General features: G+C 41.9%; 1 protein-coding gene across 1 annotated transcript in view; it reads left to right on the plus strand.

The window, feature by feature from the left end:
- Positions 1-19,973, plus strand: part of LOC148015349 (kinesin-like protein KIN-14C) — a 111,188-nt gene that overhangs the window by 54,134 nt on the left and 37,081 nt on the right. The window contains exons 10-19 of the mRNA XM_087664882.1: positions 13,459-13,800; positions 13,877-13,958; positions 14,132-14,227; positions 14,358-14,537; positions 14,761-14,867; positions 15,030-15,208; positions 15,423-15,587; positions 15,663-15,916; positions 16,085-16,248; positions 16,393-16,569. Coding sequence (XP_087521008.1) covers positions 13,459-13,800; positions 13,877-13,958; positions 14,132-14,227; positions 14,358-14,537; positions 14,761-14,867; positions 15,030-15,208; positions 15,423-15,587; positions 15,663-15,916; positions 16,085-16,248; positions 16,393-16,569 — 1,746 coding nt within the window. The remainder of the gene's footprint in view (positions 1-13,458; positions 13,801-13,876; positions 13,959-14,131; positions 14,228-14,357; positions 14,538-14,760; positions 14,868-15,029; positions 15,209-15,422; positions 15,588-15,662; positions 15,917-16,084; positions 16,249-16,392; positions 16,570-19,973) is intronic.

Consider the following 19,973-nt stretch of genomic DNA (forward strand, 5'->3'; position numbering starts at 1 on the left):
ATTAATAATTTAATCAAATGTTATCGGCTATATTAAAGCATCTTAAAGTTTCATGTCTCGATGATAGCTACTCAAGACTATGTGCGCCTATAAATATGGCAATGACTCCATCCCATTCACCCTATCTCACACATTTATTCCTTCTGACACTTTGTTATCCTCTTTCATATTCTTCTCTTCTTTCTTCATCCTCTCCACTTCCGTTCACACCTTGTAAGGAGGACGTTACAGTTGATGGCTTTTGCATCCATCTCCACTTGGCGTTCTACTGCAACGTTCTATTACTGCTTTCTACTAGTGCATTTTACTGTGGTTTTCTATTGCTGCGTTTGACTATTCAATCACCAGATGACCTTTCTCACCACTGGATGCCATTATCCTAGGCTGCGCTTTGTAGTCTAGACACTTCCTGGCATTAGCTCCACCTCCCACAGGCATTTGCTATTCTATCTAGGCTGTGCTTTCTAGTTTCCAGTCCATCTAGGATTTGATTTATTAATCTAGCAAGCCCCTTGTGATTTCTCATCCTCTAGAGCTCTCGTCCATAACTGGTGATCTTTCTTGACTTGGATGGTACTAAAGGATTGTGTTGTGCTCCATTGACAGCTGTCCAACTTCAACATTACCTTCTATACCCTACTGCTGAGAGGACTGTTTGGCTCCCTCTATAGTGCAGGTTTCCTTGGGTGTTACCACTTGATCAAACATGGGAGTGTAGTCCTTTAGTGCTTTGGCTCCGTTGTATTAGCTTGATTCACTGAGCATGATTCAGTGATTCATCATTCATCATCATCTTCTTCCGTCTTTTTTCGAGTTTCTCTCCTCTCAGTGTTTGGTGTACATGCTTTGTGTTTCTCCCCACAAATCCTATTCTCTCTTTGGTATGAGAGCATATTCACATCAGCCATATTTTCACATGGTATGAGAGCATATCTGTTATTTTGACACAACATGTGTTGGATATTGGGACGTCTCCGTGAATAGCAAGGTTGTAGCTAATGGGTGCAAACCCACTTTGAAACTGGGTAGAATTAGGTTGTCAAGATGTGGATAAGTTGTAGACAGAAGGGGGAGTACTCATGAATGCTCTACGAAGTGAGGTGTTCTCCGGGTAGGGTTAGACAATAATGGGTGATGAAAGGGCTAAAGGTGTGGCCAGCTGGAATGAATACAATGAGGACACACAAACACAAGACTCCTATTTATAGAGGTTTGGGGGTGCATTTGCCCTAGTGTCAAGAATAAAGCCATTTATTCTTGGTAGTTTAGCATTTGTTGCTTTTTGGGGCCATTTTAAGGAGACTAAATTAGTGATTTATGCACCATAATTATATCTAAGTGTAAAGACTAAAATTAGTGGCTCAAGTTGGTGAAGGCCTTCCACTAATGGTGATGCCCTCTGTGTGGGGTGTGGGCAGCAGTGTTAGGGAAGGAGGCCAGTTGCTGATTGCTGTGTGTGATAATGATTAGGGATTAGGGATACACAACCACATACTCTTTTTATAGAGGATTTGGGTGCATTTGTCCTATTGTTCAAAAATAAGCCATCATTTTTGGCAATTCAGCATTCAATGTTTTTTGGGGCTTTTTGAAGGAGAGCTCACAAATTAGTATTAGTGCAAACACTAATATTAGTGGCTCAACAGAGTGTACAAGAGGGCGCCTTTTTACTTGCAACATGAGCCACAACTTGAAGAAAACCTGAAATGTGCAAGTGACACCGAACCAACATCCAATCACAAAGGGACAGAAAAGGTGAAGGTCCATGTGCCCATTAGAAGGTATTTACACTTATATTTGCCTAGACCTTGGGTTGCCTCACATGTGGAAATGCCTTAGAAATCTAATTCTCAACACTTCCCCACCTTGCAACACAACAAAGACATGCCCATGTGGGCAACATCAAGCTCATGACTCATCAAGTCTGAGGCTGAGGTATCCTACTTTGAGCAAAAATCACCTTTTAGAATACAAGCATAGAATGTTCCAATATTTTTTTTTTCATGGTCATGTGGCCTGTGATAGTGGTTTAGTGTTATGGCAGATCTCCTCTATGATGTCAGCTGATCTGGTTCTTCCTGACATTGCTGCTCCCTGACTGGATATTGTTTGCTCCACACCAGCTGTCCTTTCTGTGTGATATTTCTGTGTTAGAGTCTTGGTAGACTTTCATTTGTGTCTGTTTTTAGTTTGGTGACCTGATGGTCTGATGTAAATATTTGCTACTTAATTCAATTATCTTCATGAAAAAAAAAGTTACAATCTTTTTCTTTTGTTTTGTGAGTCGGGTATGCACAACTAGGTTGTGCAAACGCCATCACAGGGCCAAACCTTTAAGCCCCTAGTTTCGTTAGACTATATTGCTTCTCTCCACTTCTTTAGGTTGACAGCTCTGGGGAGACCGGCATCATGCTGGCAGGGATAGGCACCAAGCACCCCATTTAGGGGCCTAGGTAACTTGGGACTTGAGAAAGGATCACCCTAACCCTCATCCGGTAAAATGCCCTTTCCCAATGGGTTCTTGCATAAGGAGTGCCATGCTCATCTTGGATGTTGGCTTGTATAAATCAGTTTCCAATAATCAAGCACTTTGTACTTGTGTATATGAGTATTTCCAAATTAGTGTACAGTAACCTTCCTATCACTCACATTCTTTTCTCTTGTGCATGTGTGTCAGCCATATTCTCTACAGGATTGTGGGACTTAATATGGCTACATTTGAGTTTGCTGCTCTGACTTTTATATTTTCTGGCCATGCACAACAGAGCAGGTTGTGCAAAGATGGGCAAGACACCAACCAGCTGCCAGCACCCAGCAGTTTCTAACCACATTTTCCTGATGTTAATTTTGGTACTATAGTGGGTCAGATTAGCATCTCCTAACTTAGCAACACCTCCCAAAGAAAAAAACCCTAAAAAGCAGCAGCAGAATTGCTAAATGCAGCAGAGGAAAGGGCACCAGCAGCAGCAAATATTGCACAAAACAGAAATGGAGTATGGTTGCTTTGTGCAGTCCTCTAAGGCCAAAACGTAGCGAGGGTTGTCTTATAGTGATGAAATAAAGTAGGGAGAGGGGCCATGTGGTCAGCAGCAGCACCATGTGGCCTTTAGAGTTGGCTTTTAATGAAATCAACAATGCAAATAGAGAGACCAAAAGAGAAGGAAAGTAAGATGATGCTAAGCACCTAAAAGAAAAGCATTTGAATCTATAAATTTGAGATAGGAGGCTGTCTATGTATAGATATGAAAGAGCTTCCATACAATTTTACAAAGGGAAATCATACAAGGAGCCTATAGCGAAGTGGTGGAGCAACTTGGCCACGTGCAGCTAGCCAACTAGCCCTATGAGCCCAAACAAGAAACTCTAAACCTTAGGCACAATGATCTTCCCCAAGCTCTAGGAGGGTCACAAGCAACAAAGACATAGGGAATCTTACTAGATTTTCAGTTGTATGTGGCTTTCACCATTTCTGGCCACCTCAAAGCTCCAAGCCAAGTGAAGGCCTGTTGATGGAATGAGGATCAAGGTGACTTTGAGTAGCTAAAAACTTTTGAATAAGCTACCAGATAGGCCAAATATTTAGAAGTAAATAAAAAAGTTGGCTCACCACATTAAAATGTATTTGTTATCCAATAAAACTATAATCTTGGGACCATCAAGACCATGTATTTCCCCCAAGACTTATGATATTTTAGATGCATTGGGGGGCCTTAGCTGCATTAATATGAAAAGCAACTGTCATCAGTTTTGCGTAGTATTGAAGGATACTCCTATAATAATGTCTCGAACCAACATTTGACTTGTGCGAGCTTATTGTCTACAGTTTGGCTTGACAAACTCTTTTGGCACCTATAATGACATGATGGATTGACTAGTCCTTCAACATAGAAAAGCATACGGAGCAACCTTTGATGACATAATTGGATATTCCAGGCCAAGAAGAACACAAAAAAAGATTTAGGCAATGTGTTTGAAGAACTCCCCTAAAAGCACTAGCTGTACATTAATGTGAAGAAAAGTGAAATTTTCTTGAAGAAATCAAGATTGGTTTGCAAATTTTAATTGTTATTACAAGATTAATAAATTCAGGTTAGATAAAGGCCATATTCAAGGGCCAGCCCCAAACACAAAAGGACCGTGTTGTATTTCCTTGATCTTTAATCAACCATTTGAGATTCGCTATGCTCTTGCATATTTTATAAGTTTTCTTTCTTTTCCTTTGAGATTTAACGATAAATAGAATAGTGCATTAGCATTGGCCACTGACGAGTGATCATTTCTTATGGTGGATGCACAGTGCACATAGTGGGTTAGAGCAAAGATAGTGCATACTTCCATCTATGTGACCTATTGGGCGTGCTTGAAGAACAATTGTGCCAAATAAGGTCAGTTGGGACGATGGATCAGTGTGTGGCCTATTTAAAGTGGGTCATCTTCAGTTGATTGGGTCCACATCATTAGCAGTTGTCATCATGATCTGAATGGCAGCAATAGCATGAAGGCTGACAAATGCTTGTGGATCAGGGAGTGCAGTAGAAGCATTTGTGGTGATTTTGCTGATCTGCTGATCATGGGTCTGTCATGTACAGGGCAGGAGGTGCACTTTGGGGACTCAAAGTATGACAGAGTGCAGGATTGTATTTGAGCTGGATTCTGCATGGATTTACCGTCAATGGCCTTTGTATCATATGTATATCATTTGAAGCACAGGAGAGTGCAGGATTGTGTTCGGGCTGGAGTTCAGTGTGGATTTGCTGTTAATGGCCTTTTTGTCTTAAGCGTCATTAGCACTGCTGTGCTATATGATTAGATGATCACTTCTGCTTTTAAGATCTCTCATCTCTTTTGAGTTGTGAATTCAGGTGTCTTACTGTGGAGCCTGATATTACTGTGTGCTGCATTATCTGTAGACTTTCACATTTGTTCATTAGCCAAAGTTCTCCGGGTCTAGGGTGTCCTGATTCACCATCGTGGTCAATTGGCTTCCCATTTATGAACAAAGTGAAACTTGGTTGGAGCTTCCCCCTATAGGTTCTTACACTGATGGCTATGCATGCTACCTTTAATGGAACTGTGAACACGCTTGTAGCCTCTTGGGCATCTTTCCAATGATCCTTAGATGTCTGCTGCTTAATCATTCTGCAAAAAGCAGGCTCAGTCTGTTGGGTATTTCACTCACGCCTCACTTACGCCTATGCTCACATAGGAGTGTCGGTGATTAGTAGGACACTGGGGGACTTTTTACTCTCGGTAGGAGAGGTTTTTTCCCCCAAACTTATGGTATTATTTCGTATATGCTTATGACACACACTTACGTGCACTTACCGTGTTCGGGTGTGAACACCCCCTACAACCCTAAGGTTTAAGGGTTGTACCTTATACTTTCAGCTTACACTCTTTAAGTCTATTGCATTGGGTGTTGTGCTTCACTCTCTACTGTCTACTGTTTTTTGTGCTGTGAGCATCGATCCTGCAGTCCTCTCTCACATTTGGTATCAGAGCAGCAATGGCTCTGCTAAGCTCAAGCTCGGTTCTCCTTAGCTCAACCTTGCCACACGACCTGTAGCAGTCACCAACGTTCTGCTCATCAGCTTTGCAGTTCATAGCCTGCTCAGGCCATGTCAGTCCTTAGTCTGCAGCCGCCACGTCAGCCGTTAGCTGCTGCACACTTAGTAAGTGCCTGTTAACAGCGTTGCCTGCGTCTGCTACCTTTACCGTTCGTCATCAGCCGAAAGCCCCTGCAGCTCATTTGTACCCGCCTTACACCCGCCAAAAGCGCCGACTGTGCTTGCTGAGCGTAGCCTGTCGTGCCCCACCAGACCTCCCGTCAAACGCATCGACCATGTCACACGCTAGTCGCTGCGCCTGTCAACCGTTGCCAGCTCAGCCCGACTGAAGCACCCGACTGAAGCGCCGCCAATATACGCCTGTACCCGTCTGTGGTCAAGGACAGCTCATCATTTCAAAGGTTTTTCTTTAAAAATTTTCAATTTCTTTTAATACCAGAATTAATTTCTGGAAAAAGGGGTTCCTATGCAGCAGACACAATATTCAAAAACGTGTCTGGGACACATTGGATGCAATTTTTTTGGGCATATTCATCCAAAATTTTGGGGCTTTGATGTTTTTTGAGGACATTGGCATATGTATTGTATCTAGAGTCACATAAGGACTGTTTTGAACACATTTGAGGCAGGAAATTTTGGGGATTTTGCTCGTACAGTGTTGCTAAACACACACTGCACATTGAATTGCATTTATTAAAGGCACTTTTGACAGAGTGCACCTCTGTATACTAATTGCAAAAAGTCATTTCCTACAATTTCTAGAAATTTTCAGATTTCCAGTGTGGTCCTGCTTCGACATTGCTCTTTTGTTTTTTCTTGATAATTGATAATCACGGCAAATCAGGGAGGAGATGTCTTCACCTATGTATTTTAAAGAGGATAGATTGGATGGAAATAACTATTTACTTTGGTCCTTCATGATGAAGAATGTATTTGTAGCCAAAAATCTTTGGGATTATGTCAGTGGAGAAGAAGCTCGACCTGGAGTTGTGGCTCCAGCTACTCCTCCTCCAGGAGGATGTGCATAACGGGCACCTCAGCATGCTCCACTTCAACCACTTCCACAAAGAACAACAACTAACAAAGCATGGGATACATGGGATGCACAGGCTTTGTCGCTGATTGCATTGGCAGTTCAACAGTCAATCATCCCCCACATTCGTTCAGCAGCTTTTTCACGAGAAGCTTGGCTAACTTTGAAGCAGATGTTTGCAGGCAAGAATGAGACTCATATCTCTTTCTTAAAGAAGAGCTAGAGACATTGAAAATGGATGAAGGTGATTCTATTCAGGATCACTTGAACAAAATTCAGGACTTACGAGAGCAACTCATGAATATTGATGAGTACTATTTGGATGCACATATGATATCGACCACTTTGAACTCATTACCTCCTTCGTACTTGGCTTTTCATACGGCCTTAAACCTCACCATGAGGATTGCTGCACAGGCAATCACTTTTCTTCAGCTAGTGAGTTTGTTTCTAGAGAAGGAGCAAAGAAGAAGAAATAGTGGTGTGGATGTTATAGCCTCTGAGCATGCTTTTATGGCTAGACAGAAGGGCAAAGGCAGCCAAGTGAAGAATGCTCTGCAGAGTTCTGGAACTTCTGGCATATCACATGCAATTAAAAAACAAGGGGACACGCAAGCCAAAAAGGGCAAATGCCATTACTGTAAGAAGCCATGTCACTACATGGCTGAGTGCAGGAAGCGAATTGCCAAGGAGAAGAAAAAGAAATCAGGAATGTCTATTTCTGATAGTCCTTCCACTGCTACTGAGTTTGCGTCCTTTGTTGCAGACAGGGACTATTGTTTTTACACATGCAGTTATGACACCTCTTAGGCTGATCGAGCATTTAGCTCTACTGAGGATGTAGACACTTGGTTTTTTGACAGTGGTGCTTCTAGGCATATTACATCTCGTAGAGATTTATTTGCTTATGTTAGTGCTGCTTGAGTTGGCAAGTCTGTACAGTGTGCCAACAATGTATCATTCCCTGTTAGAGGTATTAGGGAGATTGTGTTCACAACCATTGATAGCTCTATTCTCCGCCTACATGATGCTTTATTCGTGCCAGACATAAAGAAGAATTTGCTTTCTATTTCTTCTTTGGCACGTTGTGGATTGCAGGTCACATTTGATGATGAGAGATGCATAGTGAGAGACAAAGAACACATGACTTTGGTTTTGACAGACACTTTATGTCATGGTTATACGAGTTGGATACTCTTTCAGTTGATCAGTCAGCGTACTTGGCATCCACTCTTACTCTTGCTATGATACAGACAGAGTTATGGCATGCTAGGATGCAGTTTGCCATTAGTGCATTCAGATGTATGTGGGCCTATGCATACAAAGTCATTGGGAGGATGTTACTATTTTGTAACTTTTATTGATGACTTTACTCGATTTTGCTGGGTCTACTCTTTGGTCAAAAAGTTAGAAAGTGTATGATGCATTCCTGGCTTTCATTGCACTTGTTGAAAACCAGTCTGGTTGTAAAATTAAGACTCTCCGTTCAAACTGAGGGGGGGAATACATGTCCTCTATGCTGAATTCTTTTTTGAAGAGAAGGGCATTGTCCATGAGTATACTACTACTTATACTCCACAGCAGAATGGGGTTGCAGAGAGGAAGAATCGGTCACTCATTGAGATTGCCAGATGTATGTTGAAGGCAAAGAGCTTGCCTCACAGTTTTTGGATGGAAGCAGTCATGTGTGCTTGCCATGTTTTGAATAGATGCCCCACCAAAGCTTTGAAGAAAATTACACCTTTTGAGGCTTGGAATAGCCGGAAACCTTCTGTTGGACACTTTCGTACCTTTGGGTGCCTTGCGTATGCACATATTCCAAAGGTACTTAGAAAAAAGTTGGATAGCAAGGTTGTTAAATGCATTTTTGTGGGATATAGCATTGAGAGCAAAGGCTATAGACTCTATGATCCTGTTTCTAAGAAGGTGTTTGTTAGTAGGGATGTACTATTTGATGAAAAATCAGAATTGTCCTTGGCTGGTTTAGACACATATCAGGCTGCCCGTGATGTATTTGAAGGGCTGCTGCCTATTACATTTGGTGATTCAGTTGGAATTTCAGCTAGTGAACTCAATGTTCAGCCAGCTGCTCCTTTGGAAAATGCAGAAAATCAGCCATTGGCTGATCTGAATATTCAGCGAAGTGCTGAAACTGAAATTCAGCAAGAGCTTATGCACAGTCAAGAGGCACGACAAATACCTAGATGGTATTTATAGACTATGAAAGATAGTCATCTGGATGTACCCATGGCTGGTTGTACTAGAAGGCAAGCTCGTATGCATGATACTGCACATACCATGGAGTTTGTTATGGCAGCAAGCACCCTTGATGATGAGGAGGCTGAATGTTTTGAGGATGCACAACAGAGTATGCATTGGATGGCAGCAATGAAAGTTGAATTGGATTCTATCTCTAAGAATCAAACATGGAATTTGGCGTCTTTGCCATTTGGGAAGAAAGCCATTGGAACAAAATGAGTCTACAAGCTAAAACAGAATGCAGGTGGATCCATTGACAAATACAAGGCAAGGCTTGTAGCTAAAGGCTATGCACAGAAGAAAGGCATTGACTATGAGGAGACATTTGCTCCTACTTCCCGCATGACGACCATCAGGTCTATGGTTGCTTTGGTTGCTCATTATGGATGGACTGTGCATCAATTGGATATTAAAACTGCATTTTTACTTGGGAAACTTCATGAGGAAGTATATGTATAGCAGCCCATTGGTTTTGCAATTGAGGGCTCGGAACACTTGGTCTGCAAGCTGAAAAAAACTTTGTATGGTTTCAAACAAGCTCCTAGAGCTTGAGATGCAAAGACAAATGCTTTCTTGCTTAGCCAAGGGTTCATAAATAGCTCATCTGAGTCTACCCTTTACTTATGTGAAGAGGGGGGATCCATGTTGATCACTTGTCTTTATGTTGATGATCTCTTGCTTACAGGGACACATGCTGATCAGATTTCAGTATTCAAACAAAATTTGCAGCAAACTTTTGAAATGTTAGACTTGGGGTCTTTGCATTATTACTTGGGCATTCAGTTCATATATGATGCTAGAGGTATTGGGTTATCACAGTCAAGATACATTGGTAAACTTCTTGAGAAGTCTGGCTTACAGGATTGCAAACCAGTGTGTACACCAATGGAACCTGGACTTAAGCTGTCATTACATGATGACAGTGATTTGTTTGATATACACACATATGCTCCAGTAGTTGGATGTCTTATTTAGTTATGCAACACTAGGCCAAACATACAGTTTGTAGTTTCAGCCCTGAGCAGATATATGTATCAGCTACGCATGTCACATTGGCAAGCTGTTAAGTGTGTCTTTTGCTACTTGCAGGGTACTAAAACTCTTGGATTGCTTTATGCCAAGGAGGGACCACTGCATTACATGCTTACAGTGATTCTGATTGGGCTGGTGATTATGATTTACATCACTCCACTAGTTGCAATTGTTTCTTTCTTGGCTCGTCTTGCATATCTTGGCTTAGCAAGAAATAGTGCACTGTTGCCACATCTTCATGTGAAGCTGAATACAAGGCAACTTTCACTACCACAGTTGAATGCGTATGGATTAGACGCTTGCTAGTTGATTTGGATGTATCTGTTACGGAGCTTATTCCTTTGTTCGCTGACAGTCAGAGTGCCATTACAGTGATATCAGCCTTGTCTATTGTCCTACCACCAGTAATGTGGTAGACATCTTCACCAAAGCTCTTTCTCGTGAAAAATTTGAAGCATTTTTCCATGCTTTAAATTTGATCTCCTTTGGTGGCGGATGATCCTTGCTCTCTTGATCACTCTTCACTCCAGGGGGGTTTGTTGGGTATTTCACTCACGCCTCACTTACGCCTACGCTCACATAGGAGTGTGGTGATGAGTAGGACATTGGGGCACTTTTTACTCTCCGTAGGAGAGGTTTTTTCCCCCAGACTTATGGTATTAATTCGTATGTGCTTATGACACACAGTAACGGGCACACCGTGTTCGGGTGTGAACATCCCCTACAACCCTAAGGTTTAAGGGTTGTACCTTGTACTTTCAGCTTATATTCTTTTAGTCTATTGCATTGGGTGTTGTGCTTCACTCTCTATTGTCTACTGTTTTTGGTGCTGAGCTTCGATCCTGCAGTCCTCTCTCACATAGTCACTGCACAATCAATGTGTTTGTGCTGTGCTTATGTCCAAATTTATCCATATTCAACTCAATACAAAGGTTTATTGTTAATGGGGTTGTAGCCCAAGTAATTTTAGCATATGTGTGTGTAGATGGGTGGTTGATCATGTAAAAAATGGTTTAAGTTCAAGTTCACGCCGATTCCGAGCCAGCATTACTCAACTGAAACGTGTCCACTAGCATCATCCAGGACACGTCTTAGCAGTCCGTCGGGAAGGATGTCTAGAAAGCTCCGCTCGGCACTCCCATGGAATGTTACGGGATTTGTGATCTAGGGCTTTCCGCGTCTGCCACGTAGCGGAAGTATTCTGGCCGTTCCCACTTAGGATTGATCGGAATTAGGGTTTTCCTGATTGGTCATTACCTAACAGCAACTAGCGTCAGGCCTGGCATTGCGTGAGTTCGAACCTTGGAATCTAGATACATCCTTGAGGCATATTTCGAAGTTCAAGTCTTCTCAAAAAACAAAAATATGAAGGCTCATTGGCTTCTATGAACAAAGTGAGAATCTTGTTGGACCGTGAAACCGGCCTTTCTTATTGGAAAGGGCGGTAATTCCCTTATTAAGCACTTAACTACAGGAATCAACAAATGAATATAACTTGAAATGTACAAATTACCTTAATAATCTCAGACATTGGGCACCGTATTGGCCCCAAAATTGGTGTCCCTTTTGGCATTTCTTGAACTTGATTGCTAATGGAATGAGTACAAGTTGAGATTCATAATCTCCTTTGTTGTTCCAAAAAGCTTCTTTGCTGTAGCAACTATCAACAGTCAATTTGGGCCAATTGCCCCTTGATTTTTTACCCAGGACTTGCACAAATGGAACCACCAACTGGCCAAATGCTGCCTCAAATTACAATGAATGGGCTAGCATTTGAATTCCTTGACAATTACACAACTTTAGGTGTTGAATTCAGTGTACGATGTCTTCACCAATTGGCACATGTTCGGAGGTAGTTGTCGAACCCTGATTTTTGTAGAAATTTAGGGTTTACAGTAGAGATCTCTCTATTGTCTACCAAATTCAGTTGAGATTTGGTCAAAATGGCTGAGACCTCCTGAGAATGGGTTGGAGGAGGTGAGAGAAAGCTAAGGTGAGAGAGAAATTTGATTTTCTTTACGAGAAAACCCTAAATTCTGCTTGTTGCCTGCTCCAGTCTACATTTAATGTAGTCACCTACCGCTGGCACTTCTTAAATGTTGTCACCTGATCAACAATTGTGTTGCTAGTCACTAGAAGGTGACTCCCTGCTATCCCTTGCTTGTTGAGGCTCTCTAGATGGCCGTCTTTTGCAGCAAATTGTTGTTCTCTGACCGAATGGTTGAGACCTTGGCCCCAAAAACGTTTTCTCAGTTTACATGGGCATGGCATTTTTGCCAAGTGGCAGCCTTCTACACTCATTTTTCAGCATTATCCAACTATTTAATTAATTTTTAGAATTAAATAATCCTAAAAATTAATTTCAGTCCTTCTTACCCTGCCCAAAATTAAATATGCCCATCCATAATTAAATTGGCTAGTCCATTTGCAACCTGAAGTGGTCCCCAACCTTTGTTGACTCTTAGCCTAGCATTAATTAATTAATTAATGCTAGTCCCTAGTGTCACCACTGACACTTATTGGCCAAACCACTATCAATCTGATACTAACTGACCAATAGAACCTAGTTGGCATAACTTATTACAACTTTTGCCTTTGACACCTATTGCATCTTTGGGGTCCTTGGCCTATTACTATGTAATAATTGCCATGTGCATCACATGTGCTAAACAACCTTGCACATTTGATTAAGAACTTAATCAAATGTTATCAGCAAGATTAAAGTACCTCAAAATTTCACGTCCTCATGACAAACCGTCTCCAAGCAATTGTTTGGGCTCAAGAATCTCAATGCATGCCTAACAAAGAACACTGGGATTATCCTTTTCCATCACCAACATCATTTTCATTATAGATATCAAGTATGCATGTTGCCAAATGAGGTCCTTTGATTAGCTTGTAGCCAAGCCATGAATGTATTTGTTGTCAATCAGACTTTGTATGAGTAGGCATGCAAATTGCCATCTTTGAACAATGCTACTAGGTCTGGCTGCATTTTTAGACTGAATAAACCTTCCATATCATGTTCAAAATAAGGTATGGAAGCCCTTTAATTTGCTTTTTAAAGCTTTTCCCAAAAATGCCAAGACACATTTGCAGATCAACCAGCTCTTTTGATCTTTCCAGGATTTCCCCTCATAAGCCTCTTTAAAGATCTTTTGATAATTTTACTGGATACTCTCCAAAACTCCAGTTTCTGTTCCTGTTCTGTGTTCCTCTTCCTTTTTTGTTTCTCATTTTCCATAAATATGCTTTGGATGCATAATGTTTCTTCACAATTTAATTTGCTCTTCAAGAAGTTATTTAGCAATCTTTTAGCTATGCTCGTTGAACTATGGTTTGATACATCAGCAATGGTCTAAACTGTTCTTCATATTCATTAAAATAATTCGTTCAAGACTCTGTGTATTGAGACCGTTTTGGCGTGTTTTAAAAGCTATTATGTTCCAGTGTGTTACATGATAGTTCCTTATTAGCATGCTGTTTCTCTGTTATGCTTGTATGGTACAACCATAGCTCATGAACAGTTTACTTTTTGTATTGTTCTCAATTCTATTATGATTGTAGATGGAAAAAAAACAAGCAGAAGAGGATAAAACTAGCAAGGAAATTCAGACAAAAAAGCTATTGAAGGAAAGAGACGAGTTCAAAATGAAGGCAGAGAGTTTACAGAAAGAGCTAGATAATGTCAAGCAAAAGGATCAGCAACAGTTGGAACAGCTAAAACTTCAGAAGGAAACATTAGAAAAAAACTTACAAGAAAAGCTGCATGACTTGGAGGTACAGCTCGCAGAATCTAAAAAGCGAATGATAGAAATTGAGACATCCTCACTAGAAGAGAAGCAAGCTTTGAAAAAGAAGAACCAACAATATGGTTTATTTGTTGATACTCAGCTTCACTCATTTAAGGTACACTTTCTATGCAAAAGATGCTATAGATATATTGGCTTTGCTAGAATGGGTAATTACTCTTTTGTCCATGCAGGATATGAAATCTGGACTGCAGGCTACCAAGCATGAAATCATCTGTTTGCAGGATGCCTGGCAAGAAGAGGCAGAATTTCTTGGTAAGTTAGTTCTGGATGTAGATATCCTTCCTTCAGAGATCTTCAATACACACTATTTTGAATTATCAGTGGCTCTAAAGAGTCTGGTTGATGCTAAAAAAGAATCATCATATTTAAAATTGACAAAACTTTAATTTGTGTTCAGTGACCTGTTTTCTGTCTCATGGATACAGAATACCAGCTTCAGGGTTTGGTGCAAGCAGCTTCAGGTTATCATAGGGTACTTGCAGAAAATCGGCAACTGTACAACGAAGTTCAAGATCTCAAAGGTGAATTGTTTGGAGCATTGAGCAAACAATATTACCTTTATATACTCAAACAATGATCTTGTGTGGCATTCAGTGACACGATGGAGGTGCCTGATACTTGCCTAATAGTGGATCTTTACTGGAACTGCAGGTAACATTCGAGTTTATTGCAGAGTCAGGCCTTTCCTTCCAGGGCAGCCTGCCAGAGAGAGCTCTGTGGAGTTTGTAGGTGAAACTGGTGATATTCTGATATCCAATCCAGCAAGACAAGGGAAAGACAGCCGGCGTATGTTTAATTTCAACAAAGTTTTTGGGACATCTGCCACACAAGGTTGGTTAACAGCCATGTACATAATGGCTCTTTGATTTACTGCAGAATGTAGGTAGACCATCTTTATTTAATGCGTTGACCTGATTAGAAAATTTAAGAATGAAAAGCTTAACGAAGATCCTATCAAAAGGCTAATTTTAATAAAACTGTGCATGTTGAATACATGGTTTGAAAAATTACTCCATAGCTGATGTATTGCTGCCCAATGCTTGCTGCATTACAGAAGAAGTGTTTATGGATACACAACCTTTGATCAGGTCTGTTTTGGATGGATACAATGTCTGCATTTTTGCCTATGGTCAAACAGGGTCTGGGAAAACTTACACAATGGTTAGTACAAATAATCTTGCACAATCAAGTTTTGAGTAGATTTATAAGAAACATATGGATAAGGGTATCTGGTTTCCATATTTAAGTTGGCATTTGCCATATATGTGCACCTCAGGCAGGTAATTTAAAAAGACTCATGGTGCCCTTTTTTTGCTTTGCCAGAGTGGGCCAAACAGCTTGTCACAGCAGGATTGGGGGGTGAATTACCGAGCCCTCAATGATCTTTTTCAGATTTCTCAGAGTAGAAAGGATGTATTGAAGTATGAAGTGGGGGTTCAGATGATAGAAATTTACAATGAACAGGTCCGAGATCTCCTTTTTGTGGATGCTGCGAACAGACGATATCCTGCTGATTTGCTAGTTTGGATGTTTGCTATGTTTTACCAGTTAATGACCAAGCTTAATAGTGAAATAAGAAAATTTCCAAGGAATTGGTTTCCTCAGTATTTTCAAAGTTCCTTTTTGTTCAGTCCTTCAGAACTATCAGGTTGATGTAGCTTTGTTGCTTGTTTTGTACACTCAAATGACTGCAAAATTTTTCCTTAACTTTCAAACACTGGAGATACGAAACAATTCTCAGCTGAATGGCCTCAATGTGCCTGACGCTTGTATGTTACCTGTAAATTCATCCTCAGATGTTTTTGAACTCATGAAGATTGGCCAAAAGAACAGAGTCATTGGTGCAACTGCACTGAATGAGCGCAGCAGTCGCTCGCACAGGTACGTCTGCATCTGATGCTATAGAAGGATCATGCAATGTTCATAAGTGACATGGATAAAATTGTGATGTTGCAGTGTATTGACAGTCCATGTACAAGGCACAGAGCTAGCTTCAGGTTCTGTCCTACGGGGGTGTCTGCATCTTGTGGATCTTGCTGGCAGTGAAAGAGTTGTCAGATCAGAAGCAACAGGAGACAGGCTCAAAGAGGCTCAGCATATAAATAAGTCACTTTCTGCCCTGGGGGATGTTGTTTCTGCTCTTGCCCAGAAGAATGCTCATGTGCCTTATCGGAATAGCAAACTTACACAGTTACTTCAGGATTCTTTAGGTCTGGTACACCTACTGCTGCTTGTTTACTGGATTGCGTAGTGTGCATCTAGCTATCACAATCCTTGATGTTTGAGGCAGAAAAAACCACGTTCATTCATCTATCCTCTTTGGGTAACCTTACTGTGTCCTTGAAGAGACCTAATGGCACATTGGTTTTATTATTCAGGTGGACAGGCCAAAACTTTGATGTTTGTTCATATTAGTCCGGATGTAGAATCATATGGAGAAACTCTAAGCACCCTAAAGTTTGCGGAAAGAGTTGCATCTGTGGAGCTTGGTGCTGCACGAAGCAACAAAGAGAGCAGGGAAGTGCGAGACTTGAAAGAGCAGGTGCATCTAATGCCTCCTTTTAAATGGAGTTGACTGCATGGAAGCTTGAGTCTTCTTAAATTCTCATTGCACAATTTTTGGATGTGATGTTTCATGAAGTTTTACCATTTGGAAGATCAGGTGTGAATTGATGGGATTTTGCAGATCTCTGTTTTGAAAGAAGTAGTGGCCAAAAAGGATGGAGAGATTAGTCGCTTGCAATCAATGAAGACATCCAGCTATGATAGCCTGTCAGGTCTTGAAAGGACCAAAAAACTATTTGTGGAAGCACAGCAACAGAAAATGAGGCGGCAAACACTTGATACATCATCTCATAAGGAGGTAGTTAAAATCATGCATGTTTTCTGTTTCTTGAAGTCTTCAGCCTGGAGGTTTTTGAGACCTGATTTATCAGTTTCTGCTCATAGTAACTATCGATGCTGTTATGCACATATTAGATGTTGCCTCCTAAATGCACAACTTGAAGAAGAGTAAGAATACACAAGTGCAAAATGTAACTCTCAATCAGTGTACATGCAACAGTAGCTGAGTGTACTAAGGATCCTTAAACAGCTTTTTCCTTCATCTGTGGTTTTTGCCCTTCAAAATAATGCTGGAATAGCCCATCTACTTGGGGCACTGCCCTAGTCCGCTATATTTTCCTGCTGCACAGTCTGCATCATTCACTGCTTCTAACTGTTAGATATGATCAATGCCCCACCCTCATTAGGTGCTACCAATGATCCATGGTGCTCAAAGTTGTAAGGCCCCCATTATGAGGAGAAGCCAAATGTGAGCCCGGACATTGGTTGAGTCCTGACTTGTATATCAGATGAGGTCTATGTGACCGGATGGCAAAAAGGTGACTGTTGTGGGTCTGATCTTTGGGTTAGACGGAGTGGTTAAGCTGGTAGCAACTCGAGGCACATTGCATTGAGTTGCGTGGTAAAAGGGGCCCCTATTGTGGGGTCCGGGGGCCGCGGAAGCGGCCCCTGGCTGGGGGGTCCCAGGGGGGCCAGCGGCTCCCTTGGCGGGGGTCCGGGGGCAGCGCCCCCGGCCCGATGGTAAAGGGAATATTCCCTGGTCGACTAGTGGAGGCTCATATGGTAAAGGGAATATTCCCTGGTCGACTAGTGGAGGCTCATATGGTAGGTCGGTCAGCAGGCCGACCTAACGACCTTCGCGGGCTATAAAAGCTAAACCCCTTCGCAGCCATCATACACTCATCTTTCACCCAGTCAGAGTTGTTGTTCTAGCTAGTCTTAAGCTCTTCACCTATCTTCTGTCTAGATCGCCATCTAAGCTTCACATAGTGGAAGCGCACGGGTGGACAGAGCCATCTTTGTATCAGTTGTTTGGAGTTAAAGAATTTACTGATTCTCCTCTTATCTGTTGTGTACTCTCTATCTCTTTCTCAGATTCTGTTCGCTGCGCCGTGTAATATTTTACACTAACATGTAGGTGAAAGGCTTTTTACTGTACTGTAGAATGCAGTCAGGTCTGACTTGGGGCCTTGCAGACCTGACAAAGCTGTGCTCCTGGCCCTGCCTGCTGTTGCTGTCTGCCTGCACTAGATGGCTGTTGCCTTGCCATCCTTCATGTCAGTTCCTGAGCCTTTCTGCCACCTGTTCCACATCTGTCTGTGCTCTGCCCATCCTGGCCTTTGTCTGGTTCGTAGTAGGGGTTTCAGGACACCTGGTGTATCTATGCCTGTTATGTTTGTGTCAAACTGCCGTTATCCAGGTGGGTTTGCACTCTCACCTATTACACTGGTCCAGGAACTTGCAGCTAGTTTCCTACAGGACTGCTGTAAGGCTCCATATTCTGGCAGGCATTCCTCATAATACACAATGTTGCAATGTTTGCTTGGAGTTTCTGAAATGAAGAAATATAAACGACTGGAAATTGTTACTTATCTATGAACTTCATGCCTGCACATGCCTTAGTGTGTGAACACATTCTAGTGTGTATAAGTTTAGGGTTAGTGTTAGGGGTCATCGCTAGGCCTATAAAATAAGGCTCTACCTTTATTCTTTCATATCTCACTTATATTGCCCAATCTATTATGTAGTTTAAGCTTGTGTATGTGCAAGCTCTCTCTCTCTCCCTCCCCCCCCTTCTGGTGGCGCACGCACGTCATGGAGTTCCATCCACCTTAGAGGCTGGTCCTTATTTATGAGCTTCATCACCCAACAGTGGAATGGGTTTGACTCATGATCTCAGCCGTCGCCGCCTGTCTGCCTCAACCGGTTGACACAATACTGCTAGAAATAAAGAAATTCTGAGTAACCTGGTTGTGCCAACCTCCCTAGAAACGCAGAAAGTGGAACAATATCTTCATAGGCGGTTGGAGAGGATATGAGAATTTTGGCTTGCCAAACACCCAATTACAGGGATGCAATACAAGTCCCACTGCTCATCGCTAAATCCTTGAGAGAAGAGATCAAATCCTTCAGAGAAAGATCAAATCTTCCTAAATTTAAAAGGTAAGAAGTAGTGAAAACACAAGATTCCATTGGCTATAGGTAAACCTTATTGATTCATCATTTAAAACTTATTCATTCATACTTCATGTAATGACTTGGGAGCTACAACGCGAGCCTTTTAACTAGAATGGACATTGACATGTAGTGATCCATCACAATGGGTGCGTTAAACTAAGCTCAAAGGATCATGCAAGTGTGAAGGTCCATGAGTCGCAAAATAGTTGTTGTTTATACATTGTCAAGTTGCAGTTGGTTGCTTGCAAAAGGAACTCCATAAGGATATCTGAGATATACATACATGTGCTTGCATGTGCAAATGTGTATATGTGGACATGTACATGAGAGAGAGAGAGAGAGAGAGAGAGAGAGAGAGAGAGAGAGAGAGAGTGTGTGTGTGTGTGATTGGGGCTATTGGCACCAACTAGGTCACTTGGGATGCATTCGTCTTTGATTCACCATTAGGGGTTCAAAGTCATGTGGGTAGGCTCAGGGGTCTTCTCCATTGGCAATTGGACCTTATCCAAGACGCTGGCACTCTCTAGGGAGGATCTAGTTGTTTTGCATACGGTAGTTTCTTCTTCTTCTCTGCTGTGACTGTGGTATTTCTCATCTAATTGATACAATTAGTCATTATGAGAGAGAGAGATGTTAGAGTCATTCCCTGGACTGGCAGGCAATGCCATGCTGGCAAGTGCCACGTGGCAGGCTGCCATGTGGCAGCAGTCGGACTGCATCAGTTGGCTGCATTAAATGCAGCCGACCTGATCATTTTTAGGCACTGATTTCAGCCTATAAATAGGCTGTGTTTTCAGCAGTCTTGGTAGTTGGGGTCTCACAGATTTCAGCCTGCAGACTGCGGAGATTGCTCTTGGGGCTGATGGAGATCGAGATCCTCGAGGTGGAGACATACACAGATATTCTCTCTGCACCCGTGTATAATTCTGCATCCTTATACAACATTCTTCACTGCAGATTTTCTGCGTTTCACTGTCTCTTTCACTCTCTCTCTTCTCTCTCTGGTTCATTCTTTGTCTTGGTCATTCGCTTTTGCATTGCTTCACTTTGACATGGTATGAGAGTATGGGAGGAGTGACCTAGGGTGGACCCATATGAAGAGGAGTTTTCAGCGTGACACAAGGTTGCATTTTCAGCGTTCAAGTGCGAGTAGGTGGGTTGCGCATCAGAACAAGGCTGAGGCAAGCGTGGGCATGCGAGAAAAGAGAAGATTTGCTAAAGCTGCTGTTGTTTTTGTTGTTAGAG

Source organism: Lygodium microphyllum, chromosome 24 (assembly GCF_053477565.2).
Source record: "Lygodium microphyllum isolate KBCC chromosome 24, Lygodium_microphyllum_v1.1.10, whole genome shotgun sequence".
Lineage (NCBI taxonomy): Eukaryota > Viridiplantae > Streptophyta > Polypodiopsida > Schizaeales > Lygodiaceae > Lygodium > Lygodium microphyllum.